The sequence below is a fragment of the Manacus vitellinus genome, unplaced genomic scaffold, assembly GCF_001715985.3.
Source record: "Manacus vitellinus isolate BGI_N305 unplaced genomic scaffold, ASM171598v3 scaffold_19_pilon, whole genome shotgun sequence".
NCBI classification, from domain to species: Eukaryota; Metazoa; Chordata; class Aves; order Passeriformes; family Pipridae; genus Manacus; species Manacus vitellinus.
In genome coordinates, this window is record NW_021939395.1 from 9022828 (window position 1) to 9045195 (window position 22368).

The 22368-nt window shown below is 43.0% G+C and overlaps 2 protein-coding genes across 2 annotated transcripts in view; both read right to left on the reverse strand.

The window, feature by feature from the left end:
• SLC25A5 (solute carrier family 25 member 5) overlaps positions 1-680 on the reverse strand; it is a 2968-nt gene extending 2288 nt beyond the window's left edge. Inside the window, exon 1 of the mRNA XM_029959193.1 lies at positions 631-680. Within this exon, the coding sequence (XP_029815053.1) occupies positions 631-680 (50 nt within the window). The remainder of the gene's footprint in view (positions 1-630) is intronic.
• Positions 681-1416: 736 nt separating this feature from the next.
• On the reverse strand, positions 1417-19593 carry SLC25A43 (solute carrier family 25 member 43). The gene is given in 6 exon segments (XM_029959194.1): positions 1417-2776; positions 3819-3953; positions 15074-15246; positions 16229-16470; positions 19029-19273; positions 19276-19593. Coding segments are annotated over 6 exon segments (1317 nt in total). The 3' UTR covers positions 1417-2572.
• Positions 19594-22368: the final 2775 nt, after the last annotated feature.

A 22368-nucleotide genomic window follows, 5' to 3' on the forward strand; every position in this document is an offset into this window, starting at 1 on the left:
GGAGCCCCACATGGGGCACCCCACCGGCACCGCGGGCGGACAGGGTTATATCTATATATGGCCCCGGCCCGGCCACACGGCTCATCCCCATCCTAGCCATGAACAGGCCCACATCCGACTGCCCCGACTCCCTGAACCTCAGCCGAGATCTCTCAGGATACTGTCCCCCCTGCACACATGATGCTCCAGGAGTCACCGAGATCCAAGCAGTGTACGGATTCCCTCCGAGTACTGCACGGATTCCCTCCGTCAATCACTGCTGAGCTCAGTTGGGGCGCTCAGACACACCCCCCACCAGGTACCACCCACCACCTCCATCGCACCGCCGCATCCAAATGTCACTCGAGTGACACTTCACCTACCCAAGAGTTCAGCCTTGCTATTCACTGGTTGTCCATGATCACACACCATTTCACATGTTAGTGATCCACTGCTGAAGTGCTTTCTTTTGGAGCTGTCTCAAATATTAGTGCTGCCTTTTGGGGTGTTTATCATGCACAGATGTGATTACAAAGGAGAGGCTTGGTTGATAAAAGGTTAGTAAGTGATTTATAGGTCGTAGGAGTGCATTACAATAGAAAGGTGGTATTAGCACATCAGAAACAAGTTAGAGGTAACTTTTTGACTCACTTGACTCTTATGAGGTTTGAAGAGCTGATCAGACATTCATATGCACCCATCGTTCAATCTTTAAATCTATTTAGAAATACAGTATTAGTAAAAAACATACAGGTATGCTTGGAAAAGGTAAGAAATCCATTCCTTCCCAAAACGCTTACAAGTCATATCTTATTCATACATCTCCAATAAGTCCCAGCATTATTACCTGCACTGTGTTGATGGAGAAACTGAGGCACAGAGAAACATGTTCACTAGACAGCTTGATTAGAGCCAAAGCACTTACAGCCTCAGTGTGATTCATGAGCCACCAGATCTGCTCTCTACCATCCTCAGCTGTAGGATACATCAACAATGAGTTTTAGGTGCAGGGCAGGCCTTACAGGTATCCCAAATCTTTCTGCAAGTTTCTCTCCATGGTCACAGACTGTTCCTGTTTGGATCTGCCAATGCCTCATCCCGCTGTGACTTGTCCTAACCAAGCAGTTTCTGAGATTTACTTATTTCCACCCATCAGGGGTTATAAACAGTGCAAAAATGCCCACAAGGAGCTGTGCAGAGCAGCAGCAAACCCTGTGCTGAGCCCAGACTGCTGCAGCTTGGGCTGGAGCAGAACTGATGTGCACACACTTTCTCAAGGTGCCGTGATTCCCACCCTGCCACAGCCCGAGCCTGCGGGACACGCCGCAGGGGGCACAGCCACCTTCCCACGGGGACATGGGGTTTGGGTTTTCTATCAGAAGGCACTGGGACGGGGCTGTTCCATAGCTGAACTTCTACAAAGGAACTGGAGCAATATCACAGGTCCTCAGATGATCTTTTATTGTCCAAAACCTCCCAAGGCTGGTCAGATTCCCATCAATTGCATTGGCACTGGCAGTAACCTCGTGGTCTTGCAGAGAAGCTCCTACACACAGGATCTGTCTGCAGCTCCTGGATCACAGCAGTTAAAGTGGAGCAATCACAGGTGGTGTGCACGGTGCTATTCTGCTGGCACATTCCGGGCAGCACAGCAGGCCTAGGTCTGTGCAGTGAAACTAAAAAGTGGTCTAATATAAAAATAGAGCTTTAAGAATACCAAAACAACATGACAAGGCTCGTGGCTCTGAAATACCTAACACACCTAAGAACTGCATTTTTCAGGAAATATTTCAGTTAGAGAACTTCAGGAAAACTATTTTTCAAACTGAAATAATTCACATAGGTGCAGAAGCAACACACAAGAAAGGGAGGAAGATTTCCTAGTATGCACTTAAGTTTGCAAGATTGTCATTCCAGTGTATTGCAGTCCATTTTGCACATTACAGTTCTCTCTTAGCAAAAGCATAGTTGCAGCAGCATGTTTTCATCTTTGTGCTGGAGTTTCACACACAATTATTATTCTCGAGTAAGTCTCAAAAACTGAGGTGTGGATTTGGGAGTGTAACTGAACTGAGACTAATTCTGGCTTGGCAGAATGCCATGTCCACACAGTATCACTAAAAAACCTGGAGACTTCAGTAGAAATTCTTGCATGTTGCATGGATTCTAGTTTGTTTTATCATGTTTGGCTGACTTGGTATCTCAGATTGCTTAAAAAAAACCATTTGAATTTTCTTAATGGCTTTGAAGATACAATTTATAATCTCATCTCTGTTCTCTCGCCTTTCTGCAATTGGTTTAATCTCAAGTTGTTACTCAGTATTAAAAAACACCTAAAATAATGCCATTTCAAGTTCCAGCAGTAGAGAGTTTTCAAATTGGTTGCAAGTCTCCTCTTCAGTATGTGGTTGCTATTTAAATTGTTTATATCCATTCAGCAAATGAAATACAAGGTTTATTCTTTTCTGTCACAGGTGTCTCAGTGCTAAAACCATGCAATCTGCTGAAACGCCAGTACCTGTAGCTCAGTATGTCTTTCTTGCAAAGTTCCTTAAGAAAAGTAGTTGGTATATCTGCAGTGGACACTCTGAAATCAGTTTTCAAGAGCCGATTTCCTTGGCTCAAAATTTTCCCTTCGGAAGCGCTTTAATTCTCTCAGTTCTTGTGGCTGTAAGCTCTGGTCCACACCAGGAGTCAGCTTGTAATTTAAAGGAGATTCAATATAACCATTTCTGTACAGACAGACCCGCTTGCAGAATTCAAAGGTGCTAAACATAACACCAAAGTACGGGACAATCTGATAAAATAATAATAAAAAAAGCAATATTAGACTCACTAGTAGCATTCATAGCTTAGATGTTTTAAAAAAGGAAACTTGTAGAACTTCAAATCTGATCTGCTAATAGACCTGTCCTCATTTATATAAAATCAGTCTCACTTCAAACTAGGCTGGCACCTGCAGCATGCTAGAAGTAGGAGTTTATTATTGGTCTATAACTAATTATAACAATATTGTGAGGAACAAGGTCTATGCTAGACTATAGATTATTACAACTTGTGAAATACCTAAGCCCCTGAGCACATCTTGGTAGGAAATGTGGAATTCATTCTACACACAGCAGAGTGACTGAACAATTTCCTTCTTTTTCCCATGCAGAACCAGCAGCTCTGGTGCTGTGTGGCTTTGTACCAGTCAAGGTAGGGCAGGCACAGGTAGCCCATCACAATCAATCACATTGTCACTCAATTAGCACTCATTAGCTGACCTGTATTACTCCATGTAGGTAATCCTCATCACAGCACTATAAAACATATTTATGTACACTAAATTACCTTCTGTTTAAGTTACTGTGCTTTATTTCATGCTTTCAACTCAGCAAGGGCTGTAGTAACCAATACACATGTATTAAATAACTGGCTGAAAGTGCTGCTTTGGACTTCTGGGGAAGTGGCTTACACAAACACAATTTTCTTTACAGCCCAGTACAACATATCAAATTACTGGAGCTCAGCTGAGGAGGAGAACTCCTTTAGCTGTTCTAAGTGGATCACTTGCAATCCCCCATCCATTTCCTACCTTGTGTGTTAGCAGCACTCCCTTGGCTAAGAACATTCAAATGAGCTTGAAAGTAATGACATCTAGAAGCCAACCTTACATTTGGAGAAATACAATACAAACAAGTTCCAAGGCTGGTTTCTAACCTGTTCTGTCACAGATCAGCCGTCCATGAGCTGCTACTAAGTACAGAGGAATGCCACAAACTTTAAAACCCCAACTGTCCAAAACTGTCTTGATTACTTTAAGATAGTACTGGATTGGGATGAAAGTAAACCCTTACCTTGAGCAGACTGGGTGTGAGTCCATTCCAAAGTCCAAGCACACCTTTGTTCTTCACAGTTTGCCGGAAACAGTCAGCCATGCCAGTAAAATGGACATCAACTCCTCCATAGTGGGGAAGCCAAGGACTCTGGGCCTGCCAAGAGACACCCAGGGGGATTTACAACAAGCAGAGGAAAACCAAAGTAATTAATTATTTTCTCTATTCTGGTACATAAGGAACACTCAATGCCAGGTTTCAACAGACTGATCTGGATTCTTCCCAAAAGAATCAGCTATTTTCCATTAAAATATAAAATAAAAAGGGAGGCAATTCACTCTCTGATAGGTATGAAAGAGAACAGTAATTTCACACAGCACTTCCTTTTGTGTCATGAGATAAATCCCACCCCTGTGAAGACAAACCGTCCTAACCAGAGCCACATATCCCATCAGACCCACGTCTGCCAGCTGCTCAGGTCTGAGGGGAGGTATTTCACATCCCTGGCAGTGGAGCACCTATGAGAGGGAAGCCTGGGGCTGGTCCCTGATGCCACTCTGCCTTCCTGTAACTGATGGAACCAGCTGGCTCACCTCTGGCTGCCTAGGCTGTGTCTGCACTGCAATTAGAAGGGTGAACTGTACTATGGGCTCAGCAGCAGCAGCAGCAGCAAGAGAAGGACAGAGATTTCAGCCCAGGCTGTACAAGCCCACCAAGGGCTGCAGAGCAGCAGCTGGTGCCCACGCTCCATATCAACATGTTCAGTTCATACAGACTGGTAAAAGTCAGCTTGGGAGCATCCTGCTGGGCTGCAGCTACGTTTCCAGCTGCAGTACAGACCGTGTCTGTTCACATGGAAGAAGTGTAGTTGGTCATTTTTAACAGCTAAATCCTTTCTTCATTAATCTCCTACTGCGTTAGCACAGACAGGATAACCTGACCTTCAAAAATCCCCTCCTCATCCATCTGTGCACATGCAGCCATGGGTTTATTTTGCATTGGCAAATCAGGGTTTCACTCAAACAAATGTCACTTCTCAGTCAGGGGTGTGCAGGGACCCCAGGACACAGGTTGATGACTTGCAGGTGCAAACTGATCATCATAAGGCAGAAGTTTGATAGAAATGGGACTTGTACAGTGAACTCATTGATGAGTGTCATTATCCCCACATTGATCTGAAACACCATATAGTATAGCAAATTTTCCCTCCTTGGCCAGACTAATCTACAGCTTCTCAGAGCTGCTAAGCCTATAGCAAGCCTTTCATAAATGTACAAGTGGTGATGACATTTTCTAGATGCCTCAGCTATAGCATTTCAAGTACTTGGCAACTGAGATGCTGGAAATGCAAAGAGATCAAAACTCATGCTCTAGGTGTATAAGAGAAATTGCTAATCAAATAGTTTAAATGTTGCTGCATTCCCTTGCATTACTGGGAAATTTACTGCTAAGATTTATAAGCTGACAAAAAAAAAATCCCTGATCACCCCACACACTAACAGCATAGTCTTCTTTGTCTACAAAAAAAAATAAATCCACACATCATCATTTTTTTCTCTTTTTATTTTGTTTTTGTGCATGATTGAATTGTATGTGAAATACTTCTTATGGCAAAAGAAACACCTCCTGCACAAAGACTTTCATGTCTGTACTGCAGAAGATGCTGAATGCTGTGTCTGAGACTTTAGCAACCAATTCCACTAAGAATGGTGATATTAGCAGCAGCAATGCTTAAAAGAATACTCAAATTATGTAAGTATTCCTAAAAATGCAGCAGCAGTCATAGGAGAGCTGGATCCAAAAGCCTGTTCTGCTTTCTGGAATGTCAGTCAGGTTCCACGAGTTTTTTTGGTAAAGAAAGTTAAAGAAATGAAGAGGGACAAGTTTCTGAAATGTTTCAGGAAGGCAGGAATGCTGTTAACACACAATTCCCTTCCTTTTTCAGTCCCTTCGTGGTAGGCAGGGCATGGCCTGCCAGAATTAACTGCATGAGCTTGACTTAATCTCCTTCATTACTGTATACACTGCAAAGCCACATATCAAAGGTTTTGATTACAGTACTCCACCAAAACTAGCAACAAGCACAGTGCAGGTTTCAGCAAGATCCTGCACAGAGTAAACACTGCTAGAAGACAATTAAAAAGGAACAGGTAAGCCAAACACCCAGATTTCCAATGTGCCCACAGACACTGACCTCTTAAGAGATTTACTGAAAAATTATTTATAGCAACATTCACCACAGATAGAGTCGTTCTCAAGATTTCAGTCTGTGAAGTATGTGTTGCCAGTCTTTCTGCCTTACAGAAACAGTATGTTTCTAGGACTCTATACACAGTATTTAAATAACTATTGTCCACAGAATCTCAGAATCACCTACTGCAAAAGGAAGCCTAAAAACTGTATCAGTGGGTAGTTAAAACTTCAGTATTTTGGAACACAGCTGAACAAAGTTAAAATGCATTAATAAAAGAGAAATATTACCCAGGAATTTCATTTGGCACTGTTTTTAACGAAAACAATGACTGTGGGTTTTGGGTGGTTCTTCATCATCTAAGCACGTCCACCACACTGCAATCCTCACAACCACCCCATGGCAACAGAGCCAGAAATGGAAGGAACAAAACAGATCAAACTAGTTTCTCTACCTCTTTTGCAGAAACCCACTATGACATACAAATCAAACAGCTAATCTCACACCAAAAAGGTCAGGTTTACGACAGAGACATTTCACACACCTCAAAGCAGCCTGAATTCTTTTCTTTTGACACCCCTTGATGCTATGGGCTGCTGCTTGTTATGAGCACTTTTAAAGACTTCCTTCCCCCCCATTACTGCTGTCTCAAACTGCAGGAGGCTGGAGATACAATACAGCTCCCAGTGCTGATAACAGTGCCAAGGTGTTAGTCATGGTAGTAGCACAGCTAAGTTGCTTATCCCTTTACCTCTGATGGGCAATGCATTGATTAAAGCACATCAAATGCAGAACTGGCTCCATCTGCTCTCTCACAAATGCAGTATTTTCATATCCAGAGGCCACCAAATCTACTAAGTCACTGCAATACATCCCCAAAGTCAGCACTCTGTTCCACAGTGGCAATCTAAACCCAAGAGAGACACATACCAAAAAAAAAATCCCAACTACCTGCTCTCACTTTTTTTTAAAATAAAATATTTAAATCACGATGAAGTGTCATGACAAAACTCAGGTTAATTGTTATAGTTAATTGTTACCTGAAGACTCTTCCGACACCGTCTCTCCCATTGTCTGCATTACGAGGTGACTGCTAGGACAACATAATCCCATTTTGGGAACTAATCTCACAGACCCTTTCAGTGACTTCCCCCAGCCCCTCTCCTGTGCAGAGAAAAGCTTTTCACTGGCCTTTTGGGACATTTTGGTTTGCAATTATTTGAATTTACACGTATCAGAAACTGTCTGAAAATACTTCCCTCTCAATTCAAGTACTTCCCTCCCCTTCCCTCTTCATAAATTTTGTTGGTACAAATATTTACTATTTCTTTTTTGAGTAAGCAGTACTTGTTGGCACAGAATATGAAATACCAAGTAACAGTGAATAGCTGCCATCACCAGTATGGTACCCTGATGGTAGATAAGAGTAAAATTGCTTTGTTACTTCTGTATTTTCAACAGATTCAGGTGTCTTACACTTCTAATCAATTTAAAAAAAAAAGGTACAGGAAGACACTTTACACACAGCTCAAGAGTTCACACTCTTAATCTGGAAGCTAAAAGAAGAAGTCTTTGCAGTCTGGGTTAATAAGGGCACATGCAAAGGGCAAGTGCAGCTGTAGTTCAAAGGAAAGGAAGGACAAAGATTGCAGTTCTCATTCAAGTTAATGCCACTCCAGTCATCAGAAATTTCACTCAAGTGAAGGTTGAATGCTTGAAAGATTATTTAATTCCATTCCAAAAAGAAAGAATTAAAATGCAAATAAGTATTAATACTGGGTAGAAAAGCACTCTCTTGGGCTAATCAATCCTTCCTCCTGGAGGTCAGCATTACTTAGCAGTCATTGTCTTTTCTGTGTCAGGTTTGGTAATGCTGACTTACCTCTGGCTAAAGTCCACCCAAAGGTATTCAGGCACGTAGGAAGGTAAACCATGACAACTATCAGGATACAATCAGAGCAGAGCACAGCTGCTGACCTCCAGCTTCCTGCACTCTAGGAACACCGTGTCCTCTGTAACCTGAACTGGGGCCAAATCATCTCATCTTTCTGAGGGAGCAAAAAAGTCTGACTCTGCTTTAAATCCATTATCACCAAGCCTGTTGTACCCTGAGGCTTCGTGGCTTGTGACACTCCCTCCTTTATTACTGAATCTAAGCTTTCCCTGCTTTTAACACCTGTGGTATGCAGAAGTCTTTAATACAGAAGTCTTTCTCCTCAAGGTAGTGCAAACACCTTTCATGGGCACCTCTGGGTGGTTTCCAAATGCCTCACGATGGTTCAGTTCAAGCCCTACAAATGGGTGCACCATTTTCATGCACGTTAGCACTAGTTTATTTAATGGTGCAAAACCTTTAGGCAGACCAGCTTGGTCCCACACTTCACACAGTGGACAGCAATGCTACTTCCTGCATCTTCTGATGCCTGTGTAGGAACTGAGGAGAAAATTAATTTTTTACAGGACTGTAGCTTTCTAGAGGACATATTTCCACTGGCCTGGCAGCCACTGGTGGATGAGGTAAGGACCTACATCAAATCAAAATAAATCAGATATAAAAGTAAAGTGTCTATCAAGTTTTAGCTCCTCCTTATGGAGTATTTTGCATAATTAGTCACGTCACATGTCACAAGCACAGACAACTGAATACAAAACTGTCCTGTATAACTGATGCAAAAGTACTCATGTTGGGGTAACAGTGATAGCTGTACCTCCAGAGACATTATTGTCCCCTGGCTGAAAGTGATGGCTATAATAGCTGTGTGTGCACAGCAGCAAACCCAACCTGTGTCAGGCTGTGCCAGCTGGGTGAGCTTACTGAGTTTAAAACGGTGTGCTGAGTTAACCCATCTGATCTGGCCCAAAGCAGATTAAAGAGCTCTCACTCACACCACACTGATCACAGGGCTGCAGAGGCTGTAAGAGGCTGGCAGCCATGCTCAGCAGGGAATACCAAATCCAGGACTGGGAGTGTGTGGCCACTTCAGCGCCTGGGAAAACCATTTGGAGAGAATTGCATTCTGCCCTCCCTCAGGCTTCCTGCATTTCAAACGGCTGCAGTGTTTTCCTGCTTTTCTTCAGCAGGCCACTGTGTTGCAGTGCTACTGCTGTAAGCTACTGCTGTATTCTGCTTCAGGGTGAGCATTACATAATTATCACACCACAGATTCTTGGATGAACAGGGTTAGAGATGATTTTCATAGCATGAGCTGTCACAAGGCAGACCTCACTGCTAGATCAGCCCAGCCCTAATTCCAATTCTTGATTTACAATTTTTTTTCTCTTATTCAGTTTTTCTACTAATACTTCTCAGTGTTTCAACTTAACAGACAGTCTTCATGATTCTCTCCTATGGAAGTCTGGGGATTTAAGAGAAATGCCTCTGAGGTTTGCTCAGATGCATAAAAGCTGATCTAGGCTGTTACAGAAAGCAAAGCCCATGTTATGCTCTCTATCTTTTTTCAGGCATTGTCTCAACGATTTACTGGACCAAATACTTCCCAAAGCAGTAGGGCACTATTTTGCAACAGCTTCAGAGAAAGTGGTATAAAATATTTTTATAGCAACATCAACAAAACAATAGAAAATGCTGGTAGCTCAAAGCATTTAGACATAGCAGAAACCAGAAGGAAGGAATGGATTTTGCCACAACCAGAATCTGACATCTATTACCTATTTGCTGGTAATCAAAGGAGCCAGGCTGGTCCCAAGTTCAAGCATGACTCAGGATGTGGGGACCTGGCTGATGTCTGAATCTCAGCAGCAAGAAGAAGGGGAGATCATAGGGAGAAGTAAAAAAAGTAAGAACTCACACTGTAGCCTCCCCTTAGAGATGAGACTCCAAAATATTTCACCTATCTGTGCACTTATTTTCACAACACTTGAAGGAAGTTAATATATCTGAAATCTCCACTCTTCTGTCAAGTTTAGTTGGAAGTTGGACAGTAGGATCAAAAGTTATTGGGGGCAAGGACAAGGACTGGCAGCTAGCAACCACATAAGCCTTACTTACACAGGAAATCATAATAGAAGTAGTAATATTGCTACTTATTTACTTCCACACAATGGGACTTGCCACTCTGTGTGGTCAAAATTTTCAAGGCTCCCATGCTGTTTACTATTAAAGGGTCTCCCTGCTCAAAGACTCAGAGCACGTATGCTTTCGAGATGTCGTGTGAACCACATGACCCAAAAGGGATTTCTTATTTTTAAATCAGGTCATGACTCCAATAACTTTCATATTCCCAGCTGACAAGAACACAGATCTCACCACCAGCAGCGACGCCACAGCTCGTGAGCTTCCCAAGGCTGCCACGCCAGCCCAGAGACCATCCCCAAAGACAGAGCACTCTCTGCAAGCTACTCATGTTTAAGCAAAGCAGGAGCACTGTCTCCTCATCTCAGCAGGCAAGAGGACCATTTATCATTTTCTTTTCCAAAACTCTGTTCATAACCCAGCCACTGGGTTCTAACCATGACTTTTACCATGCAAGGAACACAGGGGACTGTTTTTAAATAAATACTTAAACAACTACTACTTTTAAGGAGAGGCTTTTACTTTAAATTAGCTACCTTACAAAGGGAATAACTTCCTAATTTTCTCCAGGTTATTAAGAACTCATAGCATTTACAACAGATTTCACACTTGCAGAGCACCCCATGTTCCAAAAAAACTAAAAAAAAAAAACCAACAAAAACCCCAAAACGCACTGCAGATTTATAGGCAGCTGAGGCCAAACTGATTCACTTTTGTCACTGAAAAGAGGCCACTTCTTGGGTGACACATGGCAACAGTCTACACTAACCAAGAACAGTGAGCCTGTTTGTTTGTGGGAGTGAAGAGAAGTCAAAGCCTGGATTTTAAAAGAGAAAGATCAGTACTGAATAATGCTTTCCCCACAGAGATGTCCTCACAGCTTGAGGATGCAGTGCAGTCAGCACCAAAAATCTGCAAAAGTCAGCACCACTGAATCCTGCAGTGTACTAACAGTATGCTTATTCTGTATTGCAAGGGTTTTATAGCAAAACTATACCTGAGTAGCATTTACTGGTGAAGGAGAGTTTAAGACAAGTTTTAGTCACAGATATCAAAATAAATTATACCATCAAAATATGGGGAGAGGGTTGAGCTTCTGAAAACCATGCAAAGTTTGTTCATCTGAGCAGGTGAGGAGTAACTGTAGTTGGTAGAATATCTGTGAAACTTTGGGGACATCTTTGTGCATTTTGCCTTACAAAACTACCAAAATCACAGGTCAGTTTGGAATGGAGGCTGAGAAGTGACACCCCGGGGTATCTGAGCCCACCTCTGCACATCATGAGCACAGAGGGAAGTGCCAAACTTGAGTATTGGGTTTGTATTGACCATTTGCATGCTTGTAGATTTTCAGTTCCACACATAGCCTGGGATTGGTGCCATCCTAATAATAATCTTCTGTACAGCCTGTAACAGCTCTAAATTCATCTTCCCTTACTGAAATGCCACAGCTCAGTCCAACAGGCATTTATGAATGTTATCATAGGCAAAAAGATGATGTGGGGGAGTGGAAACATATTACCAGTGCTTCCCTTAGACTCATTCAAAAGAAGAGATTTTCCTGCTGAAGGTGAAAAAAAATGAAAAAGAAAAAAGTGTTCTTGTATGCCAGTCTGCAGGTTAAAGGTGCAGTATTTGAATATGGCTTAGAAACTGTATTTAACAAAGAAAATGATATTGTGAGTTAAGGAAGGAAAGCCAAGAACAACAGTCAGCAGGATATAAAGATCAGTACGTTTTTGTTCAGAAACAGATACATCATAAAAGTGAACCAGGAAAACATTTAATATGGAACATGCCTTTGAATAACCCTCTCCTTCACTAATCCCCTTCTACAGAAGCACAACAAAAGCCATATTTCCATGCTGAAACATGCATACAGTACCTCTGAATTCTCTAACATGCCAATCAGGAGCAAAGTGAAAAAAGGAAGACAAAGGAATAAAATTAGGATAAACACAACATACAGGACTCACATATTCAGTAAGACTCGCTCACATTGATTAACATTTCTTACAAGAAAAACATTAAAATGTATTTAACAAATATAACATCTTAGTAAAGAAAAAAAAGCAAACCCGGTAAAGACAATTCTAACAGCAAAGGGGGAAGGAGCCATGGTTACAGAACAAATCTGACATCATAAATCATCACCACAGCACAGAGGAAGAATTGTTCACTGACAGTCAGCTCCTACTCCCACAGCTGCCAGTGACAGAAGCAGCTGATGTCAGAAGTGTAGGATTCAGATACGTAGAATGAGAAAGGATGAAACAAAATTATTACAATGGAGATTAAAAATAGCACCTTATCCTTCCTCCCATTGCAGAATTAATTTGCTAGTCTATGCAAACAAATCAAACAGATTGTCCAGATGAGGAGCTGGATGGAGCTAACCTGTTCAAGACTGCCTAGCATATCAGGTAAAGATCTGAGCTGGATGTCCAGGCTTGTTCTCCATCCTGGAATCAATGAAGACTGCCTTGTGTCCTAGTTCCTCTTTTTTTGAAGCTCCTGAGACTAGCTTACAACTCCCTTGTTGCCCATCACCATCAGCTTCACTGGAGAAGTCTTCTTTTGTAACATACTCCCTCCATCTGTTAGATCAGTGGGACAGAAGGGAGGGAAGAGGAACCTGATAGTGACCTCCTCAGTGTGCTGGGTTGCTCTTCATACACAAACCCAGCGTTCACTGCTCCAAAACAAAGCCAGCACTTCCCTTTGTTCACTGCAGAGCACACACACCAGGCCCAGGGGAGCTGAAGGCTTTGGTATCCCCTCTTTCTATCAGCTAGAAAGGTGAATCACTGAATGAAGGCTGATCAGAATAAGATGTCTGAGAAAAACTGATCAGAAGTATCTGCTTCCCTGCTTTCTACAGAACTCCAAACTGTCTTGAGCTCTTATTCCCCCCATTCTTTATTCTCCCCCTTTCTAGGTCCATCCCTTCACATGATATCTTTTCTGGTGCTGTACTAGACATTTCTCTCTTCTGACCACCACCCCACAAACTGAACAGACCAGGAGGTAAGGGCAAAGCAGAGCTGATCCCTGCAAAGCTGGGCTGTACCCTGGTGCTAACTGTGAAAACCAAACTTCTTGGATGACCTTGCATGAGTTCCAGTGAGCTTTTGGTGTCAGTTGTGGTGTGATTTGCAACAGGTCTCTTTTCTGATCAAGCCTCCACGATTTAAATAATTTCCAGTATCTAACAAATTACAGAATTTCACACCTAGGAAGCTGGTTTTCCTGAGACATCTTTGCCTTCTCCTATGCCTTCAGAATAAACCACTGAACAGGAGGTGTTTCTCTAAGCTCAGACAAAAACTATTCAGTTGTTGCAATGTACTTATGAGGGAAAAAACCCTCTCTTGATGAGCCTTTTTTTTTTTTCCACGCAAAGTATTTTTAGCATCTCCACTTCCTACATACTTAGGCAGTAAATCCAGTTCCCTTATTTCTGGAAGTGCTGATCAGATGACTTAAGCATCCTTTAGGTGGAAGAGCACGGCCTAGTGGTAGGAAAATGAAACATGGGCCCGTCCCACTTCTTCACTTTCCTGCCACAGCTTGACACAGAACCTCACACCAGTCACAGCTGAAAGCTACTTTTGAACTGATTCCAAAAACTGAATGCCCAAGTAACTGTTGTATCAACAGAAGACTTTAAAAGGGAAACAGCACAGTAAATGCCTTTCTTTTCTTTTATTCTTTAGGGCAACAGTATTGCTGTGAGCTGAAGGATATAAAGGAAAAGATGACTTGTGAGGAGTAATTGCTTTTCTTAGACCCACTTATACAGCAGGAAAAAAACGCTCAAGTTTTTGTGCTCAAAATGTCTCTCACCTGAGACATTTTATAAGATACCTAATGAAAGGCCTCAGATTAAAACTTGACTTCTGGACACATCAACTACATGAGCTGGTCTAATAAAAGCCATTACTTCTCCTGCTGAGGTCCTTTGTTATGAGATGGAGAGAGACAGTGAAGGCTTCTGTGACATGACATCTAAGCCCTGAAAAGGGGAACTCGGGGAGCAGGAGAGGGAAATTCACAGTTTCACTGACCTTTTGCTACCTTGTGGCTTGTCAACCAGGCTAAAACTTGATGAAGGGGAGAGGGACCTGCATAATGCTGTCACACCAAATGACTGGGTTTTTTATAAGATCACAGAAGACTCCCATAAATCTGCAGTCCCATGAACCAGGATGAAAAATCAAACTCATGTGCCCCAGTCAGAGAGCCACCAGACAATGACAACTATTCACTGTGACTCTACTGGATGAAGTTCTAATGAAAAGTCAGTATCATCAAGTGAATTATGTCAGATGGAAGCTGGGGGGTAGGGTTGTTCTGTGGGGTTTGGGTCTTTTTTATATTATTATTATTATTAAACTTTTGGGAGGAAGGATCACAAGATACAGTAACTCTCATGTTGCTGATGCTTCAGGAAAACAGCAGAACCAGCAGCTGCTAAGTCCCTCATTAACCAGTGGAGTCAGAAATAAAAATAAGGACAGTTATGACCCTTCAGACTTAATACTTGCTGTGGAAGTTTGTTGTGGTCTCCAGAACTTAGGTGAGGCATAAATGGCAGACACACAGGCTCTGAAAATGACATGGATCTTCCTGCCTACTACCAAGGGGACTGAATTTCTGCAGCTGGCAAACTTTCAGCCTGTATTTCGCAGAAGGTTTGCCACTTCTGAACTTTGAGAATCCGATGGAACTACTATGAAAAAGAAAAGAAATAAAGCTACAGACACAGAGTCTGAGAGTACACACATATCCCATGGTAGTACTTGAACCCACGTTAAAAGCATAACAACCCACTTGTAACAATAATATCCAGACTAAAAACAAAACAACAACAACAACAATAAAACAACAAAACCCCAAATAAAGAAAAGGCCCAACAAAGCCAAACCCAAAGTCTGTGTAGCCTCCTGGTAAGAAAAGTAAAGCAGCACTCATGATCACCTCACTAGTCTTGTCCCAAGCTCTTGCAACAAGCACCTGTAACAAAGTACTGGTAACATGAATTTTCTGTACCTGCATCTTCCTCTTGACAGTCTCAAAGGGGAAAGAAAGTGTCTGGGCCACACCAGCTGCTACACAGCCATTTATGAAGTTCTGAAGAGGAGTGAACCGAACTATGGGCTCTTGCCAGATTTTGTCCAGACTGATGTAAACAAAGAATGAGCCTGCAGAAAATGGGACAGCACCTAGAAAGCAAACAAGACAGGTTTATCTCAACACACTGTACATTAAGAGAACAGAGCTGCTCACCACACAGCCTAGAAAGACGGGAGGAGTTGCTGCCAGTTTACACCTTGCATTCCTCAAACCCAATCCAGATTTTGAAGAACTTTAGTCTATGGTTTGCCACCAAACACCCATATTGTAGCATCTAGATGTGCAGTTAGGGACATACATTTACATATTAAAACTTGCATGTTATCAGACCGAACTGCTTTAGACTCATGACAGGTCAGTTCTTTCTCCAGGTTACCTTTTTTCTGACAAGCTCTTTCCCAGTCCAACCCAACCCTAGCACTTGTATAGGTAAACAGAGCTATGTCTTCAGTCAAGCTCATGAAGGATAATTCTGGTCTCTTTTGCTTGTTTCATGCTCTCATCAATTTTATAGTGGGATTATACATTTATTATTGTTGTTGTTGTTAGGCATTTTTTGTAGTGTCGTTGTGGAAAAGTGGACTCAAAGTTAAATGGCATTTTTAGAGGCTATGGAGAGTAAATAAATAATTAAAATGTCATTTTAAGTAAAGACAGAATACAACTAATCTTAACCTTTCACATCAGTTATGCACTGCTTGCTCATACTGGTTTTGCTGAACCGCTTGGGAGACACTCTCACACCTAGACAGCAATTAGGAATACTCTGTGTGTGTATATATTTAAAGAGTTTAATAGTGAAAATCATGCATCCAAGCACAACTACTACCTATATCTACTACTATCATCTATAAAAAAAGGTAAAGAGGATACATAAAATGCTACACACATGGTCATGATTTGAAAGAATAAAGCTGCAGCAGAGGTAATCAGTATTGCAGTGCCTTGTAAATCTACACATCTTCTACAAGAAAACATTTCTACTTGCTTTTGAAATCAAGTGAGCAAGTGAACCCACTACACAGCTGCAACAAACAACAGGCAATGAAGTGACTTCCCTTTTATTTTTACCTAATATAGCTGGTGAAACACCACGGTAGAGAGCACGGAGTCCTTCTTGACGATAAATTTTGTAAAAAGCATGAAGAATTCCCTCATAAGATGGTTCCAGTCGGTTCTGCACAATGAGCCGTGTTTTAATCACGTCAGTGGGGTATGTCACGATGGTTGCAACCATGCCAGCCAGACTTCCTGCCATGATGGCTCTCCAGTGGGAGACATGACCCAGCTCATCCGCGAAAAGTATAACAAGTCTAAAGTAAACACATAAAAGAAGTCCTATTAGTGACACTGTGAACGTGAAAACACATGAAAAATTAAGGAAGATAATTCCTGATGCAATTGTTCTTCTGCCCACAGGCCCTTTCAGCAGCAGGAATTGAAACTTTAATATGTAAATCATCGAAGATCTTTATGTAACACCACACAAGCATCCATCTACAGGGTGAAAATCTCCCTTTTACATTTTCATCTACTGGATGAAAATTACCATGACTCAAAACACGTCTGCATGAAATTATCTGATCATCAGTCATCAGTTAGAGACATTGATCCAACACACCAGCCAAAGTTATCTTGTAAGAAGAAATATGTAGATAATGTCATCACAGGCCTTCCGACAGCAACTGAACCTTCCTCTGTTGCTTGTGTTAGAACAGGAGGATCCACATGGATATGCCTCTAGAGAAGACTTATGTCCAGGCACTACTATGCAGAGGAGGTTAAGTCTAAATTTGAAATTTTGAAATTGAAGCAGAGTTTTAAAGGCTACACACAACTCGTGCATTTGTGCTGCAGAGAAAGACTTTCCTGTGGCAAGGCACTCGTACATCAGGGAGCAGTGTTATGGAGGCAGCAAGAAGCAAGTAAAAACATCCAAGAGGAGAGTTTTAGCTGGAGGTAAAGAAACTTATCCTATTTTGGAAGCATTAACTAAACTGCCTAAACAGCAGATCTACATGTAACCCACATGGTGCAACCATGTCCAAAACAAAATGATTTGCAAATATTTACAAGTCACTGCTTGCTCGGCTGATGTTTTTTCACAGGAACGTGCATTTGCTACTGGATGACAGATCCCTACACCTACTTGTCCTGAGCCCTGGAAGAGCCCAGGGCAGAAAGCCCAACCAAGCAGAAGCAAAAGGGCATAAACTTTTTTTCCCACGTGTCTTGTACAGTCCTTAAACCCACACTGCCTGATTTTCCTGTGTGTGCACAAATGCGTGGGGAGGGTGGTGAGGTGTCTCCAGGTACTACCCAGATAACATTTGAAACTGCCACAGAATGACAGCCCGTGCCCAGTAATTGCTGATGGAGTGTGGAGTCAGCCAACCCGCCCTTGCCCAGCCAGCTCCACCCACACCCCTGTCCCCAGAGTGCTGGCTGTGCTCAGCCCCACTCCTCCTGCCACTGGAATTACCATTTACTTAAGCTGCCCTCTAACACTTCTCTTTTTGTGTTTCTTGCCTTCATACACACCATTCTCCTACTAGAAAACACATTGAAAAATCCCCAAATAATGTATCAAGGAATAAGGATTTATTTTCATATTTATTTAATTTCCTGATAGCCTACTTCAATGTGATGTTCAGAACACCCTGTGCAAATAGAGACAAAATATGGCCTTGCACAGGGAATACACTGTTTCAAGCTAAAAGAACAGTGACGTTAGTTAGTTCTTTTGCTCAAAATCGACTGGTTTATACTGGTGCAACACACCACCTTTTCTGGGAATTTTAAATGACGTTTAAATCACTGTTTGTGCCTTCCCACTGCCATTATCCCTCCCCTGTGACCACTGTGTGTATTATGGCACAACAAAGCTGCCCAGTTTTAGGGTCACTTCATCTGTGGTCTCCTGAAGGGCACAGGCAGCACTGGGTGAGTGACCTGCTGGGGCAGATGAGTGACAAACCCAGCGGACTGGCAGTGCCAGTGAGCCCAGGCTGCTGCCCAAGAACCGAATAACCCACCGCCCAGCTGGGTGGAAATGTCATGTGCTGCCGTGAACAGCTGACTGTGATAAAAAAAAAAAAAAATAGAAGAACGAAGCCCAACCCCCCGAGCGGCAAAACATGCTGGTGCGTGCGAACAGTCAGGCACTCCCTGGAAGGGCTGAGAGATACTGGCAGAAAACGGGAATCCCAGGACACAGCACGGTCGGCAGAGCTCGGTCAGCACTGCTCCATGTTGATCCCGCTGCAGCCCTTCCAGCGTTTACCTTAGTTTAGTGGCAGTGCATTATCGAAAACAAGATCTTAAAACAAATAATGTCACATATCAACGTCAAAACTTATCTAATTTGCTTAACAACTGCTGCACAACCGGGTAAAATATTTGATTCGTGATTTCGCTATTTTCTTTGATATAGACAACATAAATACTCGAGAGCGTATAAATGAATAAAATAAATTGGCTGCAAAGAACAGATGTGGCAGCCACATCTGCGCGTTGTGCTGTAACTTCATTTCTAAAGGAACCTGAGCAGAAGAGTTTTAAGACTATTGACCCTTCATGACTTGAAAGAACACCTATGACTTTATAAGAAACTGCTGGTGACTAACACCTAGACTTTATAAGCAATTGCTGGCATACCACCAGGCCCTCGGAATCGCTACGCGCTGAATAAACTAAATAAATTATTAAGAAATTATTAACAAATTACGATTCAGGGTCCGTGCCTTTGGGGGGAGAGAGGGGGCGCAACCAGAGACATCAGACTAAACTCTCCACCTTCCCCCCCGCGTTCGCAACAGACAGGACAGCCGGGGCGAGCGCGGACCCTCCGGGAGCCCCCCCGGCCCCTTACCGGCGGGAGGCGGCGATCTGGAGCGCGCTGTAGGGGCAGAGGCGCAGGCAGGCGGTGAGGTTCCCCTTCCAGCAGCGGCCACAAGCAGGCCCTCGGTGGCGGCACAAAGGCAGCGCCCCGGCTTCGCGCAGCCCCCGCCGGCAGTCCAGGTGCCCACCTGCGCCAGCACTCGTCAGCAGCTCCAGTCGCGCGCCGTCTAGCTCAAGCTCTAGCGCGCCCGCCAGCCCCGCGCAGCCCAGCCGCTGCAGCCGCGGTCACCCCGGCCGTCCCGCCGCAGCGGTGGCCATGCGCCCCGCGGGCCCCGCGGCGCGGATGGGAGCGGGAGCGCGGGGAGCAGCGCCCCGCTCGGCCCAGGGCCTCGGCCCGCCCGGCGGGCGCGGTCAGCGCTGGGGGTCGGCACCGCCCGCCTCGGCCCGCCGGGGGCGCCTCCCGCCGCGGGTGCGCTAGTGCGGGGGCCGGTAAGGAAAAACACGGAAAAGCGGATTCCTGGGACCGGCCCGTTGCCCCGGCGGCGGTCCTTGCTCCTGCTGGGGCCTGAACTCACACAGCGTCGCCTTATTTCCATTTATGTGGCTTAAAAAGTGACTCAGGCGCATGCAGGACACTCCCCTTCGCCTTTACGTGTTCCCACAGGGATCGGATGCATCCACCAGTTGCTGCTCATTCACTGCACTACCTGGACAGAAACACTGCGTCCCAATAGTGAGCTCTGCTTCTGAAGCCCTGTGCATTGGTGCTGAAGTGAGTGACAGAGTGAAAACCATTAATGAGATTTACAGGGTCAGTTAGTTCAGGTTTTGTTGAGGTACTGCCAGAGAAAAGAGAAAAAGAGCACGGAAACAGAAGAGAAGAAAATGGAAGTGAGATAAAAGCAGTGACCTGGATCTATGGAGTGAGGAGATAACGGGCAGCAAGAAGGGAGTAGCAGTGATTTGCCCTAAAACAGGATGTTTGCTGTTGCTGTTGTGTTTCTTGTAATAAAAAGAACAAGCAACGAACCAACCAACAAACAAACAAAACCTCACAAACAAAAAACCCCACCTAAATTGAAGCCTACATTCGGTATCTTTTTACAGTGCATGCAACAGAACAATATCAAATGGCCCTTAGCCTGCCTTTGGCAAGAATGCTCTGCTGATGATCCAGTGGAGGATTCCCAGATCAATAAAAGAGATAAAAGAGATCAGTTGCCAGGAGCTCAGCTACTTCTGGTCTTGTATTTCCTTGGTAGGAAGAAACCATTTAATCACTAGGGAGCAGAAAAAAAAAGATAAATGGGTGTAACTCGCCATATATTAATAATGCTTGGAAACAGAAGACTTCTAATAATAAAAGGGTGATATTTCTTGCAGAGGTTTGCTTTCCTTGCTTGTCTGCACAAGACAAACCTCAGCTTAAGATTCTGAGCACTGGTATTTTTCATCCATTCTTCCCATTTCCGTTACTCATTTTGGGGCAAGTTTTTACAGAATTGTTCTGCATGACAAAATGAATCACCAGATGACCTCAGCCTTCCACAGCACAATTCAATCCATGGAGAAGAAGATGGTTGGTGTGAGATTCTCTGTTGTTATTTTTTCTCCCATATAAAGGGATCTGACAAAAGAAAACTGTCTTTAAAAAAAAAAAAATTAAAATAAAAGATTGATTGTCACCAGCAGGAAGTGGAAGTGTTCAAAGCCAGGTTGCATGGGGCTTTGAGCAACCTGGTCTAGTGGAAGGTGTCCCTGCCCATGACAGCAAGTTTGGAATTAGATGATCTTTAAGGTCCCTTTCAACTCAACCCATTCTGTTATTCTATGATCTAAGATTACTAAAAATGAATACTTTAAATTGCACCTTCTTTTCACCCTTTCTGCCAACCCAATCAAGTTTATATTGTTTATGTACTCCTTAGTTTCCTCTATCTCAAAAGCTATCACTGCAAAAACTACCAGTGAATCCTCTGAGGGATTTTTGTTATCTATATAAAAAAAGATTTTTATTACAGTTGCAGACTGAATTTCTCTAAGCAAATATTTTATGCAGTTGAGTCATTTGTAAGAACTATTCTGAACATAACTTTTCTTTACTAGAAGATTGCTGTGTATTTCTTGCATAGTTGTAGTTAATAAAGAACAACATACACTGTCTTAAACTAGCTACTAGTTAATTCTTTAATCATTCCTACACTGACATCATCCTGCATTATTACACATCTTTTAATCAATGATGACATAGAATCACAGAATTGTTAATTGGAAAAGACCACCTATATAATTTACCCCAGACACCCTTGCAGTGAAAACATCAAGTTCTGGATTGGATTTGGTTGGGTTTTGTTGTTTGGGTGATTTTTGTTTGGTTTGGGTTCAGTTGGGTTTTTGTTTGCTTGGTTGGTTTGGTTTGGTTTGGTGACTGCAAATAGTTTGGTCACTATCAATGAGTTGCTTCAGCACAATACAGGTGTGGCTGACATCAGAATCAGGCACAGCACTGAGATCTGTCACACACTGGTTTTACTAGTAAAGTTGGTGTTGGAGTGTGCTGTCATTTTCTAAATTAAACTCCTTTCTATTCTGACACTTGGGTGCCATGTCAGTACCTAACAAGAATATGTTTAAAGTTTCATGGAAATCTTCTGAGATGAGGGAGAGAGAATGAACAAAGCTCTCAAAGAACCCACTTTTCTCCCATGCCATCTTCACACACGAGTTTGAAAATCTCCACATTTAGCCCTGCTCAGAGATGTTCAGTTGCCACTGCTTTCCAGGACATTTGCTGGAGACTCCTAGAGCACAACGTGCTTCCAGTTCACTCCTTCACTGGTGCTAGGAGGAGAAGCCACTCCAGCAAGCAGCTGGGTTGTCTGTATGCCTGATAGCAAAAATTAGCAGATTTGCCTCTGGTAACCCAGGACGTCTGTGACTGAGCCAGAAATAGAACCTCACACTGTTACTCCTGTGACTTCATCACGAGCTGCCTCTCAGTACCACGAGCGACTCACAGCGTCAGCTGGGTTGGGTGGTTGTAGAGCAGACTTTAGAAGGAGGAAGCAACCAAGAAACTTCGATCTCTGTGTCCATATAAAAAAATCTCCCACTAATACACAGTCTAAGCATAGCTCCAAAATGTTATAAAACAGAATTATATTAAGGGTTGTGCATTCAGGACTTTATAAATTATCATATTTCCCATGGCTGGACAGCTTATGTTCTAGAAAACTAATTCTTCTTAAAGCCAAAACTACATGTTGGACTAAGAACTAACTTTCTTCCTTTCTTTCTTCCTGTCTTTCTTTTTCTCTCTCTTCCTCTCTTTCTTTCTTTCCCTCTAAGCAAAATCACTCACTTATGTAAGA